The following is a 26,297-nucleotide window of genomic DNA, read 5'->3' on the forward strand; positions in this document are numbered from 1 at the left end:
CGGCTGCTTGCGTTGTGGCCGAAACGTCGTGAGAATGATTTTATTATGTTTTATTTTATTATATTTATTGTTTCCATTTTATGTGACTTTACCGAATGAACCAAGAAGATGAATCCCTGCAGTCACGAAAGCTTTAAATCGACAATGCCACTGTCAGGGCTTTGAGAGCTCGCGGCGAGCAGCTACATCATGGGACCCCCCTTGCCTGTATCAAAATATAAGAATAGATTTTACCCTTTCTGGTAATAAAGCAGTTGTGTTAAGATGTTAAAACACCAAACAGACAACCTTTTGCAAGGAATCAATGTCTACATTCACCATCGTGGGAGGTGCCGTGATGATTAATGTAGTTCGTAGTCGACCGCTCAGAAACCGCGTCACGACGGCACGCCTTTTTCCGCGTTGTGCGAAAAGCGTTCCCGAATAGGGGAGAAAAGGGCCGTCAATCGCGAAAGCGCGTCGCGGTGTTCACATCGTGACGCGTTAAACGAGGACCCCTGCCCCGTTAATGGCAACTCACTTGGGTAGCTTGTGGATAGTCCAGCAGGTGGCGGGGTGCCCGCGCAGAAAGAACTGTGTACAGGGACTACCCTCGACTTGCAAACAAATCGCTTTACGAACTTCCAGAGATACGAACAAACCTGATCCGTATGTCCAGTTGCCTGTTCGGATCGATAGGTGGCGGTGGTGGGATCTACATCTGCAGAACGTGAAGAACCAGTGGCATCTACATCTGCTGAACTTGAAGAACCAGTGGCATCTACATCTGCAGAACGTGAAAAACCAGTGGCATTTACATCTGCAGAACGTGAAAAACCTGCGGCATCTACATCTGGTGAACTTGAAGAACCAGTGGCATCTACATCTGCAGAACGGGAAGAACCAGTGGCATCTACATCTGCAGAACGTGAAGAACCAGTGGCATCTATATCTGCAGAACGTGAAGAACCAGCGGCATCTACATCTGCAGAACGTGAAGAACCAGTGGCATCTACATCTGCAGAACGTAAAGAACCAGTGGCATCTACACCTGCAGAACGTGAAGAACCAGTGGCATCTTCATCTGTAGAACGTGAAGAACCAGTGGCATCTTCATCTGTAGAACGGGAAGAACCAGTGGCATCTACATCTGCAGAACGTGAAGAACCAGTGGCATCTATAACTGCAGAACTTGAAGAACCAGTGGCATCCACATCTGCAGAACGTGAAGAACCAGTGGCATTTACATCTGCAGAACGTGAAGAACCAGTGGCATCTACATCTGCACAACGGGAAGAACCAGTGGCATCTACATCTGCAGAACGGGAAGAACCAGTGGCATCTACATCTGCAGAACGTGAAGAACCAGCGGCATCTACATATGCAGAACATGAAGAACCAGTGGCATCTATATCTGCAGAACGTGAAGAACCAGTGGCATCTACATCTGCAGGTCGTGAAGAACCAGTGGCATCCACATCTGCAGAACATGAAGAACCAGTGGCATCCACATCTACAGGAGATTATACAGCTTGTAAAGCCATTCCCCGTGTTTAGTGTACACGCCGTACAGCGTGACAGACCTTTACTCATTGGCTGTGTCGGGTGGTGGCGGGTTTATCGACACAACAATTATATTTCCGCGATCGAGCCCATAAAAAATCTATGTTATGGACTGTGGCTTGTGTCTCGAATTTGCAACGTATGCAGGAGTTGCGGGCTCATTGGCCTGGTTGTAGATGTTCTGATGCGGTTCATGGTTCGACCAGTGTCTTTAAGGAATGCCACTGGTGTGTCACTGCCAATGGGTGCGTCGTTGTTGTGCCCGCAGGCCCCGTCCAACGAAGAGAAGTCTGCGTGGGTGAGCGAGATACGGAAGCTGCTCACCATGCAGCTGCAGGCCTGCAAAGGTGGGACGATGCACCTCGTCGCTTGCGAACCCACGTGCCCAGGACATCGCTTCAGGGTGGTTAGGAGATGTTGACTACCTCGCCTCTCAGCGGGATGTCCCCATAGGGGTGGCTAGGAGATGTTTACTACCTCGCCTATCAGCGGGATGTCCACGTTGGGGTGGCTAGGAGATGTTGACAACCTCGCCTCTCAGCAGGATGTCCCCATAGGGGTGGCTAGGAGATGTTGACTACCTCGCCTCTCAGCAGGATGTCCACGTTGGGGTGGCTAGGAGATGTTGACTACCTCGCCTCTCTGCGGGATGTCCCCATAGGGGTGGCTAGGAGATGTTGACTACCTCGCCTCTCAGCAGGATGTCCACGTTGGGGTGGCTAGGAGATGTTGACTACCTCTCCTCTCAGTGGGATGTCCCCATAGGGGTGGCTAGGAGATGTTGACTACCTCGCCTCTCAGCGGGATGTCCCCATAGGGGTGGCTAGGAGATGTTGACTCCCTTGCCTCTCAGTGGGATGTCCACATAGGGATGGTTAGGAGATGTTGACTACCTCTCCTCTCAGCGGGATGTCCCCATAGGGGTGGCTAGGAGATGTTGACTACCTCGCCTCTCAGTGGGATGTCCCCATAGGGGTGGCTAGGAGATGTTGACTACCTCGCCTCTCTGCGGGATGTCCCCATAGGGGTGGCTAGGAGATGTTGACTACCTCGCCTCTCAGCAGGATGTCCACGTTGGGGTGGCTAGGAGATGTTGACTACCTCGCCTCTCAGCAGGATGTCCCCATAGGGGTGGCTAGGAGATGTTGACTACCTCGCCTCTCAGTGGGATGTCCCCATAGGGGTGGCTAGGAGATGTTGACTACCTCGCCTCTCTGCGGGATGTCCCCATAGGGGTGGCTAGGAGATGTTGACTACCTCGCCTCTCAGCAGGATGTCCACGTTGGGGTGGCTAGGAGATGTTGACTACCTCGCCTCTCAGCAGGATGTCCCCATAGGGGTGGCTAGGAGATGTTGACTACCTCGCCTCTCAGTGGGATGTCCCAATTGGGGTGGCTAGGAGATGTTGACTACCTCGCCTCTCAGCAGGATGTCCCCATAGGGATGGCTAGGAGATGTTGACTACCTCGCCTCTCAGCAGGATGTCCACGTTGGGGTGGCTAGGAGATGTTGACTACCTCGCCTCTCAGCAGGATGTCCCCATAGGGGTGGCTAGGAGATGTTGACTACCTCGCCTCTCAGTGGGATGTCCCCATAGGGGTGGCTAGGAGATGTTGACTACCTCGCCTCTCAGCAGGATGTCCCCATAGGGGTGGCTAGGAGATGTTGACTACCTCGCCTCTCAGTGGGATGTCCCCATAGGGGTGGCTAGGAGATGTTGACTACCTCGCCTCTCAGCAGGATGTCCCCATAGGGGTGGCTAGGAGATGTTGACTACCTCGCCTCTCAGTGGGATGTCCCCATAGGGGTGGCTAGGAGATGTTGACTTCCTCTCCTCTCAGTGGGATGTCCCCATAGGGGTGGCTAGGAGATGTTGACTACCTCGCCTCTCAGTGGGATGTCCCAATTGGGGTGGCTAGGAGATGTTGACTACCTCGCCTCTTAGCGGGATGTCCCCATAGGGGTGGCTAGGAGATGTTGACTACTTCGCCTGGGAAACAGGAGGTCGTGGGTTCGACCCCCAAGTGCACTCTTGAGGAGCAAGTGTGCACCTCGTCGGAAAACTGCCGACGTTTTTCTTTTGCTTTTGTACACGTGTGCGCCGTTTGACGGCAGCCCACGCCGTCGACTTGCCGACGAAGGGGTAGCTTTGTTTTGCCCAGCCTGGTGGAAGGCGGGGGGGGGGGGGGGGTGAGATACGGGCAGGTGAATCGAGTTTAACACGTAGGCTTTCGCGGCCAATATTATTCATAATAAAGGTTTTTTGGGTTAGATCGCGTTATTTATAAATGTGTCGTAACCCTCCACCACCCGACACGGCCAAACAGTAAAAAAAAGTGTCACGTTGACAAAAGACAAATAGTTCACTGCTTTAGCCCACCGGTGTGTTGAAGAGTTTTTTTATACGACGTGTCGCTGGTAATTACATCCAGCATCATCGGGCAATTTGCCAGAATAGTGAAGCCCTCACTTGCTCCCGGTCTTAAATCGAGCAGCAGCTGCAGGGTGACGTCATCATTTCACTCATTCAGATGTAGTGATTTGATGCGGAGAAAGGGGGGGGATTGCAATAATATAATAGATTGGTAATCAGTCAATTGTTATGATTAGTAATGAGTTGTAGATTAGTAATTAGTTGTAATGTGTGGTATTGTAATTATATGCTACATTAGTAATCGGTTATTTAGTATGTGTTTAAATTTTGATTTACAGCTTTCGTGACTGCAGGGATTCATCTTCTTGGTTCTTTCGGTAAAGTCACGTAGAAGGGAAATAATAAAATAATAAAAAGAAAACATAAAATACAATTCTCACGACGTTTCGGCCACAACGCAAGCAGCCGTCCTCAGGTGAAGAACAGGTCTGTCGGAAAGACAGCGTCTGAATGAGCACAACCAAGCTTGGCAGCGTATATTTAACCTGAGGACGGCTGCTTGCGTTGTGGCCGAAACGTCGTGAGAATTGTATTTTATTATGTTTTATTTTTATTATTTTATTATTTCCCTTCTACGTGACTTTACCGAAAGAACCAAGAAGATAGTATGTGTTTCCCCTATAAGGAATCAACCCTCCCCGAGAGGTGGGGCCTGAACTCGCAAACGCTTCCATCGCGAAGTTTCGCACCGTGCGGTAACGATCCCCATGTTCTTGCCGTTGCAGAAGAAGTCAAGCAAGTTTACTGCACGCCGTCTTCTCCCATACTCAACCGAGGGTAAATCTCTCTCTGGAAATCGTCTCCAAGCCTCCCCGTAAATCCCGCTTGACCTTCTGTGTGTGTGAGGCCACGCCCCTCTACCCCGTTTGCCGCCGCCCACTGTGAAAACAGACTCCGCTGTTCCTCCTCCGTGCAGCATCGGTGTCGCGGCCCTGATGCGGCCTCTTTCTCCCCATCCTCATCTCTCCTGACCCCCTTTGGTCCTGTTTTTCCATTCAGGATCCAGCGTTGGCGAGATGTTAACCACCTCGCCTGGTAAGCAGGAGGTCGTGGGTTCGATCCCGACCCTGACGCCTGCTGCTGTATATTTGGAGTTTGCGTCTCTCTCTCTCTCTCTGCCTGTGGTCGCGTGGAGTTTTCGCCGCGTCCTCCGGTTTTTCCCTCCACATTTAGAATCGACATCACGCATTTAGAGTATGTGGCTGCTTTACATTTCCACGCGATAAGGCACTTCATTCGGCTATCATTTCCAACACACCGGTGTGCTGTACTAGTAACGAATTGGCATGTTTTGTTTACGTGACAAACGCTTACTAATTGGCTGTGTCGGGTGGTGGCAGGTTAAATGACACATTTATATTTACGCAATCTAACCCAAAAAAAAACCCCTTTATTATGGAGCGGTGGATATAAATGAGCTCACAATGTCGCCACCGCCTCTATCGTCAACGCTGTCAGGCGGACGGACGTGGCAGAAATAGAAATCGGTTAAGGGGCCCGAACATTATCTACTTTGCATAACCCCCGAACTCGGAAAGTGAAAATTGACCGCCACTTACATCGTAAAAATATTTCCCAACACTTAAATGAGGTAAGTTTTATTCTTTCTTCTTTCCCCCTACCCAACTTTGCCTTGCGAGTCTTGCGTCAGAGTTGAACGTGGCACGGCGAACCTCAACTTTGTTTCCGGAAAAGATAACTTTTTAACGGGCAGTCGGTAGATAAAAAAAACAATACTTTTAGAAGCGTGACAACAGCGCTTTCAGAGTCGCCGTTGCCATTACTGCGGAGAGGGGATAAAGCGCAGCTATTTCGGGCGGCAATAGCACGCCAGCAATAGCGCCGGGCAATGTCAAGTCGTGGTTGATCGATGGTGCAGCTCTCGCTGATTCACTCCTAAGTCAATCACGGGTGGCCTGAAATCCAGATTCTGACTCAGAACCTGAGCGGTGACAATTTAGGGCGTTGTAACAACACGCGTTCCGCTGAGCCATCCCATCTTGCAAGGTTTAAAAAAAACCGTTCAATTTGTTGCCTGGCTGTTAAAGTAAACTCTTAGCCCCGAGGCTCGGTGAGGCTTTTCTAGATAAAAAAAAAAGTACGGTGATATTAACCATTGTTGACACGCACAAAAAAAGCAATGGCCTATTTATTCTGACGTGAGGCACCCAGTTGCTCCCTCGCTATACGCGCTCGCCTCTTCGTAACGCTCGCATCACGACCGCCGTGCTTGCTGTTCCCATTGCTGTTCCCACGGAATTTCACTCGTTGATTCCTCCGCCCGTGTCGAGGTATCCTGTTCAACCAAGCAAAGCCGTGCGTGTTTCCACGTTCCGCGAACTCCGGTCGTTCTCGCGGCGGTGGCGGCGGCGGCTTTAGTCTGTTCTTTGGTTCTTTCGGTAAAGTGACGTATAAAGATAAAATAATAAATTAAATACTAGCATACGACGTTTCGATTGCAACACAAAGCAATCGTCATCAGGTATAAATGAAATAGAAACACAAATCTAATATACTTAGAAATGTAATGTAATACAACAGAGAGTCGGATAACATAACAGTCAACACACTCTCTGTTGTATTACATTACATTTCTAAGTATACTAGATTTGCGTTTCTATTTCATTTATACCTGATGATGATTGCTTGTGTTGCAATCGAAACGTCGTATGCTAGTATTTAATTTATTGCTTTATCTTTATACGTGACTTTACCGAAAGAACCAAACAGTAATTCCTGCAGTCACGAAAGCTCCAAAATTAGGCTTGAATTCTAGATTTGAAGCTTTCGTGACTGCAATGATTCATATTCTTAGGTTTTTTCGGTAAAGTCACGTAGGTAAAAAACATTAAAAAGTAAAATAAAAAAAAAATACCACCTGAAGACGGAAGCTTGTGTTGCTTCCGAAACGTCGTGATTTTTATTTTATTTAACTTTTTAATGTTTTTTACCTACGTGACTTTACCAAAAAAACCTAAGAATATGAATTAGGCCTTAGTCTAGCCTGCCGTCAAACAAAGATGGCGGTTACCGCCATCGCGCGGCGCTGTCAGATGCGCGTCCGCGGCCGTCCGGAACGCTCTTCCTTTCCGATATATGGAAGTCGCTGGAGCCGTTCGCTCGTCAATCTCGATTAATAAACTCGCTTGTTTAGAGACGCGTTTTGCATCGGGTTTGTTGTCCTTCCCCCGCACCTCTGATTAGCACGGTTAGCTACGTCCGGTGCGAAATAGGTTCAACACACACATACACCTCCTCCTCAATGGAAGTCCAATCGGATGTGTATGCCCGACTATCCCTACCATTCTGCTTTTCAATTTCAAACCCCAAGCTGTCACCTCGGCTTTACCGGCGTGTCCCGCCCAAAGGCGACGTTTCTTCAGTCGCCACCAAGTTGAACTCCCGCGTGCGTACGCGCGTTACCACGTTTCGTCTTCCTGCCTCGGAAGTGCAATTTAGAAGCGTTCCTCGGTGCGGCCGTCGCAGCTTTTGTCCCATTTTCTCTGCGGTGCTGCCCGAGTTCCCGATCGATTCGCGCCGGAGCAGGGTGCGTAGCGACCCGCCGATTGAAATGCTCTTCGGCGCACGCTGATTTGTCGACGTCCCCCACTTATCGCTCCGCGAAACCTTGACGCTTGCGCATTCTCCGGACGCTGGTCCAACTTAAAATGCCGGTTATTTTTGTTGTCGTCTTCATTCGACAGGACGAGGAAGTCTGAGTTTTCCAAGTTTGAGCTGGGCAGCCCAAAGGCGGCGTTTCGTATGCAGAGCATAACCTGTTCGCCCAACATGCCTCTCAACAACAGAGGTAATGCATTCCCCACACCTCCACATCCAATGCCTATAGCAAGAGATAAAGGCACAGCCCTGCAATGTGCCTGCTCATGTCACTGCTGGCGGAAGGGCCTCCAGGTAATTTTGCCTGCTCTTCAATGCTGGCCCAGACGTCTTGGAAGAGGTGGGCTGTGTATTTGGAGTTTGCGTGTCTCTCTCGCTCTCCCCGTGGTCGCGTGGATTTTTCTCCGGGTCCTCCGGTTTTTCCCCTCCACATTCAGAATCAACGTCGCCACGCGTATTCACGAGTGTTTGGCTGCTGTGAATGATAAGCCGGCTCATAATGACAAGCCACTTCATTGAGCTGGCATTCGTGACAGCGAGGTCGCTTCTGAAAAAGAGCTAGAGAGCTCAGTGGGGTGTAAACCTAGGAAAATTAAAAAAAGCAAGTTTAATAAAATGTAGTTGTTATATATTCCATGGTCTCTTCTGGGTGACCACCGTCACTGCACACCGCCTGGAACATTTTTACATTTTCCAAAGAAAAATTGGTGGGATCAACCCACATTTCACCCCACCACACGCAACCCCGCAGCCCCGCCTAGCGGTGCCATACCCATCGATAATGACGTCTGGGTGGACAGAGGCAGAAGGGGGCGGTGGATTCAAGAAACTCAACCCCATTTGTTTCACCCTCTCCGCACCGGGATTTTAAAAAAATCGAACCGGCGACCTTTGGGATCGCGAGCGCCCGGCTTGACATAACCGTTGCACCGCGGTTGTATCCCACAATCTCGGGTGGTTAACGGAAATCAGACCCCCCCCCCCCCCCCCCCAATATTTTTTGGAACCTTTGCCCCCCCCCTCGCCCCGCCCCCCAGTGCTCTGCTAAGCTCCTTGAACTGAGGTGCACTTTGGTCACAATTTTGCCAATTGCACAATTTGTAAGACCTCACCGTATCGAAGGCCGAAAACGCTTACGCCTGGAATCTGTGCTTGGAGAGCAGTGTTCTGGGCCCTTGAGGTGAAATCTCAACCCTCGAGTGACCTGGCACAGTGGTGATGATGCTGATGCTGATGATGCAAATCAGAGATACTGCCCATCACGGATGGCAGTATGTACGTTGAACTTCGTTCGCACCGTACGTTCGCCAACCGTGCTAATCGGAGGGGCGCGGTGGCACGGTGGGTAACACCTGTGGTTCATAACAAGAAGGGCACCTTTTCTGTGTGGAGTTTGTATGTTCTCCTCCAGTCCTCTATGGGATTTCTCCTGGGTTCTATAGTTTCCTACCACAGCTTAAAGCTCCGACGTTGTTCCCCGTACCGCAATTGCACAATTTTGTAAGACCTCACCGACTCAAAGGCCGCAACTCACACGTGGAAGAAAACTTTGCGAGCCTTCTTAAAGTCCAGTTATCTCAGACCTTGAGATGAAATCTCAACCCTTGAGTGACCTGGCACAGTGGTGGTGATGATGATGATGATGCAAATCAGAGATACTGTCCATCTGGGATTTTAGCTGTGGCAGGAAACAAGAAATACCGGGATAAAAATCCCATAGAGAACAGGAAGAGAACATACAAACTCCACACAGAAAAGGTTCCCGAGTTAGGAATGGAACCCAGGCCCTTCTCGCTATGAACCGCAAGTGTTACCCACCGTCCCACCCAGCACCTCCGATGAGTACCCGTGCCTCCGATCAGCACGGTTGGCTACGTACAGTGCGAAAGAAGTTCAACATACGTGTGTACTTAGACTCACACAGAGACCCATAGACTCGCGCAGAGACCCATAGACTCACACAGAGACACATAGACTCACACAGAGACCCATAGACTCGCGCAAAGACCCATAGACTCACACAGAGACCCATAGACTCGCGCAGAGACCCATAGACTCGCGCAGAGACCCATAGACTCACACAGAGACCCATAGACTCGCACAGAGACCCATAGACTCGCACAGAGACCCATAGACTCGCACAGAGACCCATAGACTCGCACAGAGACCCATAGACTCGCTGAGATACCCATAGACTCACACAAAGACCCATAGACTCGCACAGAGACCCATAGACTCACACAGAGACCCATAGACTCACACAGAGACCCATAGACTCGCTGAGATACCCATAGACTTGCACAGAGACCCATAGACTCACACGGGGGACCCATAGACTCACACAGAGACCCATAGACTCGCACAGAGACCCATAGACTCGCGCAGAGACCCATAGACTCACACAGAGACCCATAGACTCGCACAGAGACCCATAGACTCGCACAGAGACCCATAGACTCGCACAGAGACCCATGGACTCACACAGAGACCCATAGACTCGCACAGAGACCCATAGACTCGCTGAGATACCCATAGACTCACACAAAGACCCATAGACTCGCACAGAGACCCATAGACTCACGCAGAGACCCACAGACTCGCACAGAGACCCATAGTTTGTTGTCCTTCCCCCGCACCTCCGATTAACACGGTCGGCCACGTGCGGCGTGAAAGAAGTTCAACGTACATCCATACGTACGTAACATAAAATAAATCTACATTTGAGTCGATGCCCCCCAATACAATATTTTTTGACCCGCCTGCCCGATGCCCTCCACCCCCCCCCCCCCCCACCCTCACAGGGTTTGCCAAGCGGCGGATGAGCGCCCAAGAGACGGTGAATCGGAGCGAGGACGAGTGGCCCCTGGGTGAGTTGTGGACGTTTGTGGACGCGAACGTTCGTTCCCCCTCCCACGCAGACGCCTCCTTGCTGCGATCGACCCGTGTCCACCCGCGCCCCGCCTTTCGTGCTCGCGGAGAGATTGCGGTCGGCCAGGAGGGCGACTTTGCCCCACCCCCCCCACTCCGGGAAGACTGGGGCCTGGACCTCCCTTGCGCGTCGACAGCGCGGCGTTTAGAGCGGAGATATGCGGCGCGTGCGGTCGCGCATCGTGTAAATCTTTATTTGATCGGCGATAAAGCGTGCTAAAAAAAAGCAAAAGCGAATGGGTGTTGAAGTCATTCGTGGCCGAGGGGATAAGAAGAGAGAGAGAGCAGAAAACATTTTCAAGGGAAAACAAAATTGGCGCTTGGACAAAATCACGAGAATTGCCCCAATCACCTGATGAACCAGAAGCTTGCCACTGATCAACAATCACCGCAACTTCCCTTGGTCAAGTTCACCAAATCTCTTGTGGAGACAAATCTGTGAACGGACCAAAGATCCCCCGTATATCCTGGACAGACTGTTGGGACAAGTGCTGTTAGTGAGCCAACACCACGCCCGGCCGCCTTTGTCTTCCCAGTGGCGATGTTTACACACCTCACCAGGTGCTCATTTTAGACTGGGTCGACCTAGGGGGAGGAGGACCCATGACCGGTTCAGGATAATCGTCACCGGTGTTGGCCGCGAGCGGGAATCGAACTCGGGTCGCCGGGTTCGTAGCGCAGCGTAGCTCTAACCGCCGCTCCACCGCTCCCCACCAACGGGGACCACGCTCCCGCTCACACGCATGTCAGCGCTTCCCTCGCGGCCGCTCGGAGATGCTCCGGTGCAGCCGCGTGATTTACGCGCGATACACGATCGCATGACCGGAGCGCACAACCCGCTCAGGCGTACGGGCGAGAAACGCGGGGGAGCGGCGGCTGGCACGGAAAGCTGCAGAAGTTTTGCGCGAAAGGGGCGCCCGGGAGGGACGCGCGCGCGCCTGCAATTCCGTCGAGAGACAGAAGGGAGAAAGAAGAGAAGAAAAAACACGTAGATCGGAAAATGGACGCCGCAGGTTGATTCGGTTCATTCGAACGGTCGATAAAAGACGAGTTAAAGGGCGTGCTTGGGCAGGGACACACGTCGCCAGTAGCGAAGATTGCCGGCGGCCGAGAGCAACGAACGCCGCGTCCGACCTTTGACAGGCGCTCGCTAAACAACGCTTGACCCCCCCCCCTCCCCCCGTTGCGTCCTACGAGACTGAACGAAGAGACGTTCGCCGGTGTGTTGTATTCTGTCCGTGCGTGTGTCTTAATTGCTCACCTTTGCAGGCTACAGACGGTCGCGGCTCAGCTCGCAGGAGCTGATAGACCGAAGCGAGCATCCCTGGCTGCAGGGTGAGGAGAAGGGAACAGGCGTCGTTCTCATTTGCGCTTCCCGGGGGATTTATTTTTCTCGTACCCCTCATAACGAGCAAACATCATCCGCCGTCGTCCATGAGAATACCACGGTGGTCGAGATGTTGACTACCTCGCCTGGTATACAGGAGGTCGTGGGAGTTTGGATGTCTCTCTCTCTCTCTCTCCCCGTGGTCGCGTGGATTTGTCTCCGCGTCGTCCGTTTGATCCCTCCACGTTTAGAATCGACATCAGGCGTATGGAGTTGTTTGGCTGCTATAAATTTCCGCGCGATAAGTCACTTCGTTGAGGCTATCGTTTGATGCCAGGTCGCTTCTGAATAAGAGCTACATAGCTCAAGTGAGCCTTACCTGGTAAAATAAAATAATAGTAAAAAGTAATAATCTGCTTCTGTGAGCCATTATCTAACGTCAAGTGTAGCACTGGTGAAAATTAGTAAACAATTCTTGATCTCATGATGTGATGCCGACAGCACAGCCGGTGTATACAATTGGGAACAAATGACAATAACAACACGCGCTGATGCTGCAAAGCATTATGGGAAACGCAATAATACTTTTCGCACCCTGCGCTGGCGTGCGTTGGCAGCCCATAACAATTTAACTCACCGGTTAATCTTTAATTTAAAAACATTTCAATTGGCATCGAAATTCCTTGACGAGGACAAAATTTTTACTTTTAAACGGCCGCGAAGCTTTCGTTGTAATTCTATCGGTATATTTTTGCACCTTGACAATTAACGTTGGCAAAGTATACTAATAGGGGTTTTCCCTTTTTTTTTGGCAACAAAACTGACACCTTTTGCAAGGAATCATGCTTACATTAACCACAATACTTGCAGTCAAATGCAAACAAAAACAATACTCTGATAACATATGCATTGTCTTTGAAACTGATTGGTCCACACCAGAGACACCTTTCTTTAGAGCCTAGTCTCATATGGTGTTCGACCAGATGACGCCAAAAGGCGCACAGTTCAAAGACAACGCACTACCAGAGTAATGAGAGCTCGGGCTGAGCAATGCATAAATTATCAGAGTATTTTTTTTTGTTTGCATTTGACTGCAAGTATTGTGGTTAATGTAAGCATGATTCCTTGCAAAAGGTGTCAGTTCTGTTTCCAGAAAAAAGGGGAAAACCCCTATTAGTATATTTTGGTACTGGCAAAGGAGGTCCCATAATGTTGGCCAAGTAATTCCCTTGGTCCCAACGGAATCGGGATACTTATTTATTATACCGGAGGAATCCGTTGAGCTCGCAAAGCGCCAACGCCTCTCCCGTTGTTCCCACTTCGTGCACCTCTAGAAAACGGCCGAGGGGAAAAATACCCTCGGCAGCTCCCGCCAGCGAGCGGTCAGTTCCCATGGACTTGCGGTCGATGATCACGTCGCTCATTATGAAACTGTCGTTTTTTCCCCGTTCCGAACCCTGCGGATCCACTTTGGGCCACTTGTTTCTTCGCCAGGCTCTTTCATTTCAGTGGGAATGCTCCATCTCCTGGACTTGGCTTATCCAGCTTTGGTGTGTTTGTGTGTGCGTGGTGGTGTGTAAGTTCAATACCTGGTAACGCATGCTCAATGTGAAGTTCATCGTCGTCGTCGTCGTCGTCGTCGTCATCATCCCGTGCAAGCAAATGATACTGAGCCATCGGCAGATCGCGGTGTGTTTTGCCAACAGCAGTGGCGTAGTTGTAAAGTATGCAGGCGGTGCAACTGCTTTGGGACCCACAGGTCCGGAGGTGCCCAGGTTGCCGGATTATAAAGAGGGGCAGAAATCAAATGGTGGGGATGGGGGCATTTAATTCCTTGTCCCAGAGCCCTCGCCAACCACTCCTGCACCACTGCCGAACAGGCATGCGCCGCCGGATTGTCAGGCATGTAACGATTCACTTCCCAGCGTTTACAAATGAATTGTCGCGATTGAGAGTCGTGATTCCGTTCCCTTTGTGTTACAGACTCATTAGCGTTGTCTCTCTCTCTCGTATGTAATACGCGAGTCTCTCATTTGTAGCTTTGTCTCGTCGCATTTTGTATTGTCTCATTCTGTCGTTCTCTGTCTCTCTCGTCCCCCGTTCATACAATTCGTTCTGTCTCCTTTTTTCCCTGTCCATCTTCGTTTGCGGTCTTAGCTTCTTTTCCATTGTATCGTTCGTCTCGTCTGTCTCTTCTCACGTGCCTGACGGTGCTGTGTCCCACGTTCGCACCTTCACTGGTTCGTTCATGTAAGCCCCACGCGCACGTCCCATGTACAATTTCACGAAAAATATCGAGTCCCTCGTGCATCGTCAGCCAAAAGGATCGATTTTGATCGACGAATCGAAGCATCGTTACATGCCTGCTGGTCGCTGATGACTCTAGCGCGCACGCACGCACGCGTGCTTGCGACGTACGTTGCCACGTGCCCGGACACTACTGGCACAAGCGGCAGGCTGTCCAAGCGTAGAAACAATTTAACTATTTTTTTTTTTTGCAGAGCTGATCTCTCATCGCTTTGCAGCATTTTCGGGACACCGTCTGTTCTCCCGTAACGCGGCGGGCGGGATAGTTGCGTTCCTGACGAGCACCTCGTCATGTAACAATCGCGTTATAATAAATAAAATATAAAATAGCGGGGTGAAGCGCAATCCGCGATGACACCGTGACACGCGTACGCAGGCCGAACAAAGACTGAGGCGCTTGGGGGTAGCATCTAGAAGCATCCAGCAGCATCCCGACACCCTTTTGTGACGCCAGACTGAGGCAGCCGCGCAACCGCCTATTCCGACTCGCACGACGGAGTTTCCGTTCGCCGAACGCGTCACATATCCATTTCGCATCCGCGTTAGAAGCAACAACGCGTTCTCATGCACGTTCATCTCGTCGTTTACCCCAATTCGCGTCGTGAAAGCACGCGGCGTTACGGGAGAACTGACTGCAAAGCGAAAAATGCCGAAACGTATTTTTCGACTCGGTCTACGCCGTGAAAATCGCTACGCGGTGGTGAAAGCGATTTTAGAAACACGGCAGCCTGCCGGCCGCTGCTTTCGGTACGGTGGGCATGTGAGATCCGTTTGCGCGTACGTGTTTTACCCGGGTTATACGCGGGTGTGCGCGTAACAGTACAGGTGTCGCGGGTGTTTTTCGCAGGTGTGCATGCTACGTGGTGCACAGCGAAGGGTTAGCTTGGCTGTGTGGTGTTTTTTTGTCTGACCTGTACAGGTGTGTGTTTTAAGTGCTACAGGTGCATGCCGTACACACTGTGACGGGTTGATAATACACACAGGTGCTTGATGTATTGAGATGCATGCCTCCTCTCTAGGCCTCGGTAAGGTAAAAGTGTAAAAACAACGAGCCTACCTTTACCCTACCTTTCACCTTACCACAATACAATCACTCTACCCTACCTTTTACCCTATAGCAGGTAAGGTAAACGGTAAAAAGCAACGAGCCTACCTTTACCCTACCCTTTACCCTTACCCCTTGGCATGTCGACACCTTTACTCTTTTACCCGGTAAAAAGGGTACAATTACCTTACGTTGCCGAGGCCTACTCCCCTCTATAGCTTTATCGATATACAGACTCGTGATGCATCCAGTGCAATACCCTATGCACCCACACACACTGGTGAATGCTACATATGCTGATATACAGTACCATACGTCTTGGATAATTCACAGGGTACGTTCCTTTTTTTTGCCCGCGGCTAAATCTCTCCAGAATGCCTCCAGATCTCCGGAAGCGAAGCAATTTCTCGAGGCTGTCTTTCAGTGTCAGGAAGGGTGACTGCCATGCAGAACAGCTGCTATAGGCTGCTTGTGGGTTTTTTTGTGTGTTTCTTGTTGATGCCCGGCAGGAAAACACGTTGTTGCACTTTTAATCTCCCACGGCTCTACGCTCTACGCTCACCCCCGCCCTCACCAGCCGGCCAGTGTCCGGCGTGGTGAAGTATGGTCATTGTAATCGGCACTTCCCACCACCGGTTTAGGGCCTCGCCGATAGATAAGCACCATCGCAACGCTCCGTTGGGGCAGGGAGGCCGTTTGAAGTCGCATGACCTGATTGGCTGTCGCCCGATCGGTTACCATCGCGTGACCTCGTTGCCACGTGGCCCAGTTGTTTGTCACGCGGCTTCATCGGTTGTCACGTGAACTGGTCGGTTGCAACGTGGCCCCAGGTTGGTTGTCACGTGACTTGTTAGTTTTTTTTTAATGCCTTACGGGTGTTGCGTTGGCCGTCGGTCAAACAGGTCTTCGTCGGTCAACTCGTAACAGAACCAGAATCGGAATATTTGTTTATGCTGGAGGAATCTGACGAGCTATAAAGCTCTTTTTCACAGATGTTCAGTCGGGGCAGGTCAGGAAGTTGCAACAAGAACAAACAATACAAACGCACAGTAGCAGTGTAAGTATAGGAAAGGTAAACAAATCACTTTTTAAAAATCTCTACAAATAAAACGAAACATTTTTTTTGTGTCTTATCAGGTAAAGCCCACACTGACCTATTAGCTTCTTTTTTCGGAAGCTACCTGGCCACGAATTATAACACCTGGGCCTGTCCCGTCCCCCTCCTGTCAAAGCTAGACCTTCGACACTTCACGCGGCCTCAAGGTGCACCTGACCTGGCACAAGCGCCACCACTCCGTGACGAACGGCGGCCGCTGCCGCCGCCGTTATTGTTGTTGCCGTCGCGTTGTGTCTGCCGTGCTCCGTCACGTGACAATCTGAGAACCTCGGGCCCCCCGCGTTTCCGTGTCCGCCCCCCCTCCCCCTCGCCGGCCGTGGCACCGCGGGCAGCCTGCTCCCCCGGACACCGGCGCTCCCAGGATCCGTGCGAGCGCTCCGCCGACGGCGGCTGGTCGAGCGGGGAGGAGATGTTCAACGCGTCGGACGGGGAGACGGAGGACGTCGTGGACGAGCAAGCGAACCCCGTGAGCAGACCGTTGCGTTTTAGCTTGTCGGCCGATGTTAGGAAGCCGCTCGGAGCTACCGACTTGTACAATCCCTCTCGTTGATTCACGCAAACTCCGGTTGGCGGCCTTTGGCTGGCCACCGAACAAAGACGGTCGCCGCAGCGCTTTCAGATGCGCTTCTGCGGCCGTCTGGAACGCTCTTCTTTCCGATGTTAGGAAACCGCCGGAGCTATGCATTTCTAAATCATCTAGATAGAAAACGAATTTCTTTAGAACTGATTGTTGTCCTTCCCCCGAATGGCTACGTATGGTGCGAAATAAATACACACGTGAACAAAACGTGAAAATTAGCTACCGCTTTGGCACATCGGTGCGATGGCGAGTAAACCCACAACATGGACAAGTGATTCTGGTAAATCACCTGATGACGCTGGTTGTAATCACCAGCGAAACGTCGAACTCAATTGTAAATGTCTCTCGGCTTTAGGTCAGGAGAATGTTCGCTACACAAGGGCACCGCAATGTTTTGGTGATGATTCTGCTGCTGATGATGATGTTGATGTTGCTAGCTGGTGATGCCACTGACGATCCTTCTGACAATGCTGTTGTTGATGATGTTGCTGACGCTGACAGTGCTACTGATGATGCTACATACATACATACAACCCGACCTCTGACCCCTATCACCACTGCCCCCCCCTTCCCCACCTGCCACCATCCCCCCTCCACCTACCCCCCCTTTTTACACGAGGAAGAAGTTTCAAGTTTTCAAGAAGGAAGCTACGGCCCATGTGTCGGATGTGTCCCGTGGCGTAATTTTTAAAAAAAGTATTTAACACAACCCGTGGTTGTCGTTTTGCACGACCCTCGGAATTCCATTTCGGACGTGCCACGGCCGCATGAGGCCTGCCGCTTTGAAGCGATTGTTTATCCGTCGCTGCAGGCATCTTAGCCGCATTCATTGGGTACCAGAAGGGGAATATTGGCAACAACGGCGCCGTGTATCTGGGTGCCTGGCCGTTGTGGGTGCCCCGATCCAGGGTCTACCCCTGCTCTGAAGTTTCTTTCAGGGCCCGGCGGTGGCTAGGAGATGTTAACTACCTCGCCGGGTATACAGGAGGTCGTGGGTTCGATCCCGACCCTGACGCCTGCTGCTGTATATTTGGAGTTTGCGTCTCTCTCTCTCATCATCATCACGGTGGCTAGGAGATGTTGCCTGGTATGCAGGAGGTCGTGGGTTCTATCTTGACCCTGACGCTTGCTTTATATTTGGAGTTTGTGTGTCTCTCTCCCCGTGGTCGGATGGATTTTCTCCGGCTCCTCCGGTTTTTCCCTCCACATTTAGAATCGACGTCACAGCGTTTCGAGTATTTGGCTTCTGCTGTAAATTCCCACGTGATGCTGATGATGATGATGCTGATGAGGATGACGCTGATGATGATGATGATGAGCCACTTCTGTTGGGCGATCAGCTTGCTCTTGCAAAAGAGCGACATAGCTCAGTGGGCCCTCACCTGGTGAAATAAAAATAGTTTAGCTTCACATTTTATCTGTCACGTCAAGGCAGTGCCCCACTGAATGACCTAAATACCACGAAGAATCTAAATACTGCATATATACTTATTTATTTTGGCATATATATACACATATAAAACGTCGAACACCCGCAACAAACACCGCACATGATTATTGTTGCGTAACTGATAAAGGATGAGGTCATGGCTTAAAGAGTACACAGTACACTTGACGACCACACCCTTAGCAGTAAACCTAAACACAATGTACGTGCGTGTGTGCGCGCGCGTGTGCGCGCGTGTCTGTACGTTGCAGATCTGTAAGGTGTCCGACATCTGCTAGGACGGCCGATCGTTGAGCCCGGCTCGGTCGCTCGCCGGCTCGGCCTCTCGTGGCCACCGCCCTTCCCTCGCCGCACCGCACCTTCCTCGCACGACGCTGCCACCACGGGTAACAGCGACCGCCGACGACAAAAAGGCCGCGGGCGTTCCCTCCCCAAAACCCACGCGGTTCCCACGCGGCGGACGCGCCGACGACGAGCCGTTTAGTTTTTTTGTCGTCGGGGAATTCGTCGTTGGAGCGTGCCGCGACTCTCCTGAGAGACGAGCCGTTGAGCCCCGTCGAGCTCAGCTGAGACGGAGGTGGACGCCGTAAAAGAGCCCCCCGCCGCCCCCCCCCCCCTGCACCGTCTTGTCAAGAGAATGGCTGGGGAGTGCAAGCCGCTTTCCGATTGACGGAGAGTTTCCGACACGCGGGCGGATCAGGACCGCACAAAGTCGCACGCCGCATGAGGTCCTGCGGCCGTGACCTCCAGCGGTTTTTGGCCCCGTCGGCGTTTTGACGGCGCCGGGTTCACGTTCGCGTTCGCCGGATCGCGAAGAGTGCCGTGGTTTTTGTTTTCTTCTCTTTTTCTTTCTGCCGGACGTTTTGGTGAACACCGCTTGTTGGACTCGCGGACACCGGAGTTTACGTCCATTCCACTACAATCAGAGACTGGTGCTCGGATCCGATTTAAAAGTGCACTTTCTTTCCCCCCCCGGCTTCCGCGCGCGTGCGCGTGTCCTGCTTGCGTCTCAAGCCTGCTTCGTCGCGCTCGATGTGCGTCGAGCCTGCAAGGTGGTGCACGGCTATAATCCAATCGAATCGTCGTCGAGACAAACTCGTGCAGTAAGGTGGAGTTTATTTAATCGCCGAATGAAGAAGAAACAAAAAATAATAACAATGCATATTTATCGGCCCCAAACTGGCCGTTCTGATGAAAATGTTCGACACTTTTTGTACCGGTTTTGTACTCTTGTAAACTTTCACCCGTATTTATTCTTGCATTTACGCCAGGTACCCCTTGCAAAAAGAAACCACCCTCCCCCCCGTATTAGCAGGGCTTGCTTGGACTGGTTTCAACTTCAGTGAGCCTGCTCAGTCAGGTGCCGCCTCGTACACCGATGCCACGGGGGGGGTGCCCTGATGAAACTGGCAGGAACAGCAACAGACGAGGGATGATTAGTGCCCACACCCACCTTGCTCACTTACCGACTTTATCGTAACATTTCGTCCGACGAGCGTAGCGAATTAATTCTAGATTTGAAGCTTTCGTGACTGCAAGGATTCATACTCTTAGGTTCTTTCGGTAAAGTCACGTAGGGAAAAAATAAATAATAAAATAATAATAATAAAAGATTAATGATATTACTTATATTTTATTATTTATTAATAATAATAGATTATTTCTATTATTATTTTATTTATTTTTTACCTACGTGACTTTACCGAAAAAACCTCAGAGTAGCAAATTAACTTTCTAACGGCAAAACGGCTGCGTGTTTTAAAATCTCAAGGAGCACCGCGCTACAGCGAAAAATGTAATCGCTTCCGGTCTCTTTCTTCACGGAAAAATCTAATCGTTGTCATCGGCCACGGGACAATCCGCCGTCGGATGAGGGCCCCCCTCCCCAAGCCGTCGCCATCTCTCGCGGCGTCCGGCGGAGTCGCAGCCTCGCCAGGCCCCCTGCGCAATGAGCCGCATCTCTGCGGTAGGTGCCGCCTTGAACGTTTGGAACAAAAAAATTAAAGAGGGCTTTGGCAGGGGCACATCGCTGGAAGGGATGAAGTGCGGTGGTCGAGGCTGAACATTCAAAATATATTTAAACATATCGGCCAGGCTTATTTGCTGCTGCAAAGCCAGTAGGCCCAAAATACTGGGAACATCTTTTTTTTGTTTAATGGAGCTACGGAACAGAAGGTGATTAATTTTAAAGTGGCCTGTTTGGTTCCGTGCCGTTGGCTCGTATCATTGCGGTCAGTAAGGTCTGTTGCAGAGTTGTTATTTTTTGTTTGCACGAAACGAGCATTATTAAAGCACTGAAATCAAACGCAATTTTGACAAAAAAAAATTATACGCCCCCAATTTATCCTGGTGGGAAAATGAATCAAATTTTATTTTTAAAGTCAGTAGAGATTTCCTGTCCAAATGAGTATTGAGGCACACTGGTGCTCCATCTCCCGTTTACAGCCCTGAGCCAGTGGTAGAAATTCCACATTCCTATGACGGGCGGGGAAAAGTCTCTAACCATCAGACAACCAACCTTTGACTTGCACGCAAGATGGTACTCGTATATCATGGGGCTGAGCCAAGCCCGCACCAAGGAGTTCTTCCCATTGCAAGTGGCTCACTCTCCCGCTGAATTACGTGGCCAGTTAAAATTATTAAGACGGAACTTAAAAAAAAATTACATGTATAAAATTTGTATCCTGTAATGACAAGGTTACGCTTGCGCAGGGGAAAATCTGTCTTTTTTGTCTTCTATCGGTGCTCTTTATCACTTTATATACGCAAAACACCACTATTTCTCTGACATCTTCCAGCATCCACTGTTAGCTCAGGATTTAATCAATAGAAGCTGAATTCCAATGTTCTCTTTGTACTTGCGGACAATATGCAATTCACCTTTTCTCAGCGCGTCCTTGTGGTTAACCTTTTATACATGCCGACTCTACCGTTGGTTTGTGTGTACGTGTAGGTGTGTTTCTTTTATATATATCTCACAATACGTAAGTGTAACTTATAAATATTGCAACATGTGTGTAGCATACATGTGCGAGGAAGGTCTGAAATACGCTCGGAAATTAGATGTTTAACGTATGCGTAGACTCCCATGCGTCTTGTTGTAAATTATCGTACGGTATTGTGGAGCGGTGACGTGGTAGTTCGCACCCTGCACTACGAACCCAGCGGGCTAAGTTTATTTTGGTCACGGCTAACATCAGTTACGAGTGATATCTGAACCAGTCCTGCCCCCCCCCCCCAACACCCCACTCACTCCTCTCCACCTTCACCAACCCAGATTGAGCAGCGTGGTTAAGTATGGTCAAGCAACGACTGAGTCGCCCCAGCGCTTGTGCCAGGCTAGGTGCGCTTCGAGCCTCTCGCGTGAAGTGTCGAAGGTTTGCCCGCTGGCAGGTCACAGGGCAGACCCAGGCGTGATGCGTTTCACTCACCTCAGATGGCTTGACAGATGATCAGTCTCCCATTCAGCCATCGACGTCACGCGGGTAAACACGTCATTGGCCCCGCCCCTGGCCCTGCTTGGCCCCGAGCTAGAATCGGTGTCTTGTGAGGCCAGCGTATCGCAGGGGGTTTTTTTTCCGGCTCGTCAATTATACCGTAGAGAGAAGTCCAGCCGTACCGCAAGGGCCCCTCATTGGCTAAGCTTGGCTTGGTTCTGCGAGTAGAAAAAAAAGGGGAAATAAAATTGGTTAAAATGACCGTGACCATTTATTAACATCTCATTTTCAGAAATGTTTTTTTGTATCTCCACTTCACACATATATATTGTGTGTGTGTGTGAGCGCGCGTATGAATAGAGGCAAGTGCGGTTAGTGAAGGCTTACTAACGCGACGTATCTCGCTTGCTTACAGGTCACACCTGTGAGCTCTTTGTGTCGTGTGTATCATTAACCGTAATCACTCATGATTTGTAAATAAGGCGAAGCGGTGCCGACGGATTTGCTCGTGTTGTATTTATTGTGGTGGGATATGATTGCTGCTGTACAGAACTGTTAACATTTGCATCAATCAATATTCGACAACATTCGTAGCGTATGAACAAAACGGGGGTGGGGGGAGCGGTGGCGTGAACGGGGGGGGGGGGGGGTTAGTGGGCAGGCTGCGTTTATTCTGATGTCGAGAACGGTGACTGGAATTGTCGGACCTTGCTCACCCAGCGTCTGTGCTGAAGAGGCGCGACCTCCGTTCGTCGATTCACGTCGACGAATCGATTGAGCGCACGACCCACGCGTGGGAATTGCGGTCGCGCGATTTAAATTCTACCGCGGAGTTGGGAGCGGCGGCGGTGCAGTGGTGTGCCCGCCGCGCTCTGAACCTTGCACTCTTGAGCTCAATGTCCCGGCCACAGCTGACATGAGTGGCGAGCGACGACTGGATACACCAACCCCTCTACCCCCTTCACCAACCGGCACTGACCAACGTGGTGAAGTATAGTCAGACTGCATACACGACTGCATGGGAAGGGCCTTCATCCGGCAGTGGATTGACAGAGCTGTTAGCTTGTTAATATTTTGTAACATGTTGTACATGAAGCCCCCCGTAGCTGCTAGAAACCACTGCAAAGAAGAAAAATTATAATCCTTGAATCGAATCGCAACACCCACCCTATCGCGCGGTCCGGAGGCTGGGTTGTCTCGGCCATGCGGCGGCGTGGCGGATGTCATGCAGCGCCGCACGTAATAGCACAACCGCACGCGTGCACAGACAAACCGGCGTGCGGCGTGCGGCGTGCACGCACAACCTGCACTTTCAGTCCCCCCCCCCCCCCCCCCGTAACGCTGGGTTCGTGCTGTAGCCGTAACAAATTTTTTTGGTCGATGGCTTCAGGACTAGAATTGGGCGACTCTCTGCCTGTGGTGCGCAAAACCGACAGTCGATTTTGACCTTCATAAATAAGGAAGATAATTCGGCCCCCTCCCTCCCCCTTACCTAGCATCGCCCGGCATCGTCCGATTTCTCGCAAACAGAAACAAACATCGCTTTCGGTTTTCCACGTTTGAACGACGTGGTGATTGGGGAAACTCATAATTCGTAATTGAGTTTTGAATGATGTGCAGTGTGATCCATTTATCGATGGCCCCGCTGATCTCCCTAATGAGCGTTTTCTTTCCCGACGGATGATTGCATTTTGCAAAAGCGATGCCGATGTCGGATAAGGTGAATCGGGAGAGGGTTCAAAGACTTGTTGGAGGCTTAAAATGAAAATGTTATCTCTATAAATTATCCACGTCATTTTAGTGGGATAACCTTTCAACGGATGATTCTGCATGAATCTACAAAAATATATATTTATAAAAGAAATCTAATTAGAAATTATAATTCAGAATGGTAATTGCTTATCACAAACGACCACTTTCATGATGATAAAAAAGGTGGTACTGCTGTTAAAAAGCTGGGTGAATGTTAGATATTTGGATGAATGTTTTTTTATCTGAATGTTATACATTTGGATGCCAGTTGGATATCTGGATAAATTGTTGAAAATCTTAATAATAAAGAATCTGGATACATCGTTGAAAATATGGATGTTGGAAAATCTGGATAAATCGTTGAAAATTTGGATATAAAAAAGTCTGGATAAATTGTTGAAAATCTGGATAATAAAAAAAATCTGGATACAATTTTGGAAATCGGAATAATAAAGAATCTGGACAAATCGTTGAAAACATGGATATTGAAAAATCTGGATAAATCGTTGAAAGTCTGGATATTAAAAAAATCTCGATAAATCGTGGAAAATCTGGATAATAAAAAAATTCTGGATAAAACTTTGAAAATCGGAATAATAAAAAAATCTGGATAAATCGTTGAAAATATGGATATTGAAAAATCTCGATAAATCATTGAAAGTCCGGATATTAAAAAAATCTAGAAAAATCGTTGAAAATCTGTATAATAAAACATCTGAATAAATCGTAAAAAATCTGGATAAATCTTTGGAAATCTGGACGAACCCAACATTGAAAACAACCACATGCAACGTATTTTCGCATACGTACAGTGGTAGGAAGTCTTGCGAAAGCCTGATTCGCGAGGCATTTCATTTGCAAGATAACGCGCCCCATCTGTCGCTGAATGTTGCAACCAAACAGCCGCTGGTGCACTTTACATGAACACGCGGCAAAAATCAATCAGGGTAATCAAACAATCATATCCGAACGGTGCAACAGTGTATTATCAGAATTTTTTTTTTACAATGTTCGGTCGCTATTGTCGAATGGGCAGTGGCGTAGGTATCGCGGGCGAGAGAGACGCAAAAATTCGCACGCGGTTTTCGAAGAGCGGCAGAAACTATATTTTTTGAGAGAAAAAAAAAAATCCAACTAAAAAATAATCTTCAGCTTCGCCAGCTAAAATGAAAAAAATTAAACATCACTTTAAATTACTGTAATATACTGTTTAGTGTTATGTACCGCACCTTGCTAACAATATTATCTGTATATCGCGGTGTGTATAACAGGTGTTTGTAATGACGTGTCGCTATTTATTAAACAAGATGTCGTTTGAACAATACACTCCTTATATCACGGGGGAGAGACAATAGGTCCGTGTTTTTTTCTTCATCCTGCAATCGTTGAGACCGTTGCCGTAACACGTTCGAGTTTTAACCATCTGTTGCCGTGCGTGTATCGGTTCATTCATTGCCTTCCGTTAAGTCTTCATCCCGCGTGTACCGTGCCGGCCTTCATAGGTGGTCGCTGACAGCACTTGCCCCAAACAGTCCGGTACATGCAATACGTGGGGGATCTTTGTCTTTGTGGATTTTCTGCACGCACTTTGGTTTTCCTTGTGCTCACACAAAAAAAACATCAAACATGGAATTTGGCCAAACATCCCAAGTGAGAGCCTTGTGCATAAAAAAAATATAAAGTTAAGATTCGGTGATGTAGCCGTTGAGTGTACAGGCGGTGCAACTTCACCGGCCCCTTATGGGTTGGCGTGGTTCAGGTGTTCGGCCTCCGCAGAAGGCGAGGCTGTCCCGGATAAAGTTTTAAAATCATCATAATCGCAGTACTGTCTCATTGGCCTATAATACAGGGCGCTTCAAAAAAATGTTAACACCCACATGGGACTATCGTTTTTAATGGAAATAGAACGGATAATGATACACTGCACCATGATCACAAATGTAATGTTATTAGCTCCAAAAAGTCAAAGTCTCCACTCGTTCGCCATCATTGTCAACACGCGCCTGGAAACTTCTCCAGGTGGTCTCCAGAGCCCGGGGGAGGCACATTACTCGTGGTGTTGTTGCAAATTCTCAGAAGCGTTAACGTTTTTTTGAAGCACCCTGCATAACCATTCATAACAGTACCAATGAACACATCCTACGTGACACCACTTTGTAAACCTGACATGGATTCCCAAGACTTGTAGGGGAATGGAATGGACTACAACCTGGGCCAGGGTTGTTGTTCTCTGTGCTTCCGGTCCAATGTAGTCCGTGTCTGGTTTGTCAAGTCGGCTCAATGTCAGCTCCGTGGTGGCACGGATTGGAGGTAACTGCTTCGTTGTTTACATGCGTGGGCTTTGTCAGGCTGGAAGTGGACGTTTAACAACAAATTCACTGCCTCGTGGTCATGTAAATAATAGAATTATGCTCAAATTTTTACGGTACCGTTTGGGAAAGTATGTTGCAATTTCGGTACATTAATGACATCACGATTATAATTTCCGTACGGTGGTGGCAGTAGCGTTATGTTTGCGTTTTTTCGTCCAACTTTTTTACCTTAATTGAGTCTAACCTTGAAATACGGCATTTAGCAAGAGAAATCCACATTGTTAGTCCATCTATAAATATTCAATGTTGCCAATCATTTATCCATCCATGCAAACATATCTTACAGAACACCAGGTGAAGGATGCACTATGGCTATATCATACAGGCATCACGTGGGATACTATACAACGTTTTGGCAATATATGCATTGTGATATAAATGTTATTTCAAC

At 49.5% G+C, this 26,297-nt stretch overlaps 1 protein-coding gene across 3 annotated transcripts in view; it reads left to right on the top strand.

The window, feature by feature from the left end:
* LOC133357260 (guanine nucleotide exchange factor DBS-like) overlaps window positions 1-22,421 on the top strand; it is a 408,695-nt gene extending 386,274 nt beyond the window's left edge. For all 3 annotated transcript variants that reach the window (XM_061575113.1, XM_061575114.1, XM_061575115.1), the window contains exons 24-30: window positions 1,811-1,889; window positions 4,702-4,753; window positions 7,681-7,784; window positions 10,396-10,461; window positions 11,792-11,857; window positions 16,651-16,784; window positions 18,597-22,421. In XM_061575113.1, coding sequence (XP_061431097.1) covers window positions 1,811-1,889; window positions 4,702-4,753; window positions 7,681-7,784; window positions 10,396-10,461; window positions 11,792-11,857; window positions 16,651-16,784; window positions 18,597-18,623 — 528 coding nt within the window. In that variant the 3' untranslated portion in view covers window positions 18,624-22,421. The remainder of the gene's footprint in view (window positions 1-1,810; window positions 1,890-4,701; window positions 4,754-7,680; window positions 7,785-10,395; window positions 10,462-11,791; window positions 11,858-16,650; window positions 16,785-18,596) is intronic.
* Window positions 22,422-26,297: the final 3,876 nt, after the last annotated feature.

Source organism: Lethenteron reissneri, chromosome 57, assembly GCF_015708825.2.
Source record: "Lethenteron reissneri isolate LAM-NWPU_2019-01 chromosome 57, ASM1570882v1, whole genome shotgun sequence".
NCBI lineage: Eukaryota > Metazoa > Chordata > Hyperoartia > Petromyzontiformes > Petromyzontidae > Lethenteron > Lethenteron reissneri.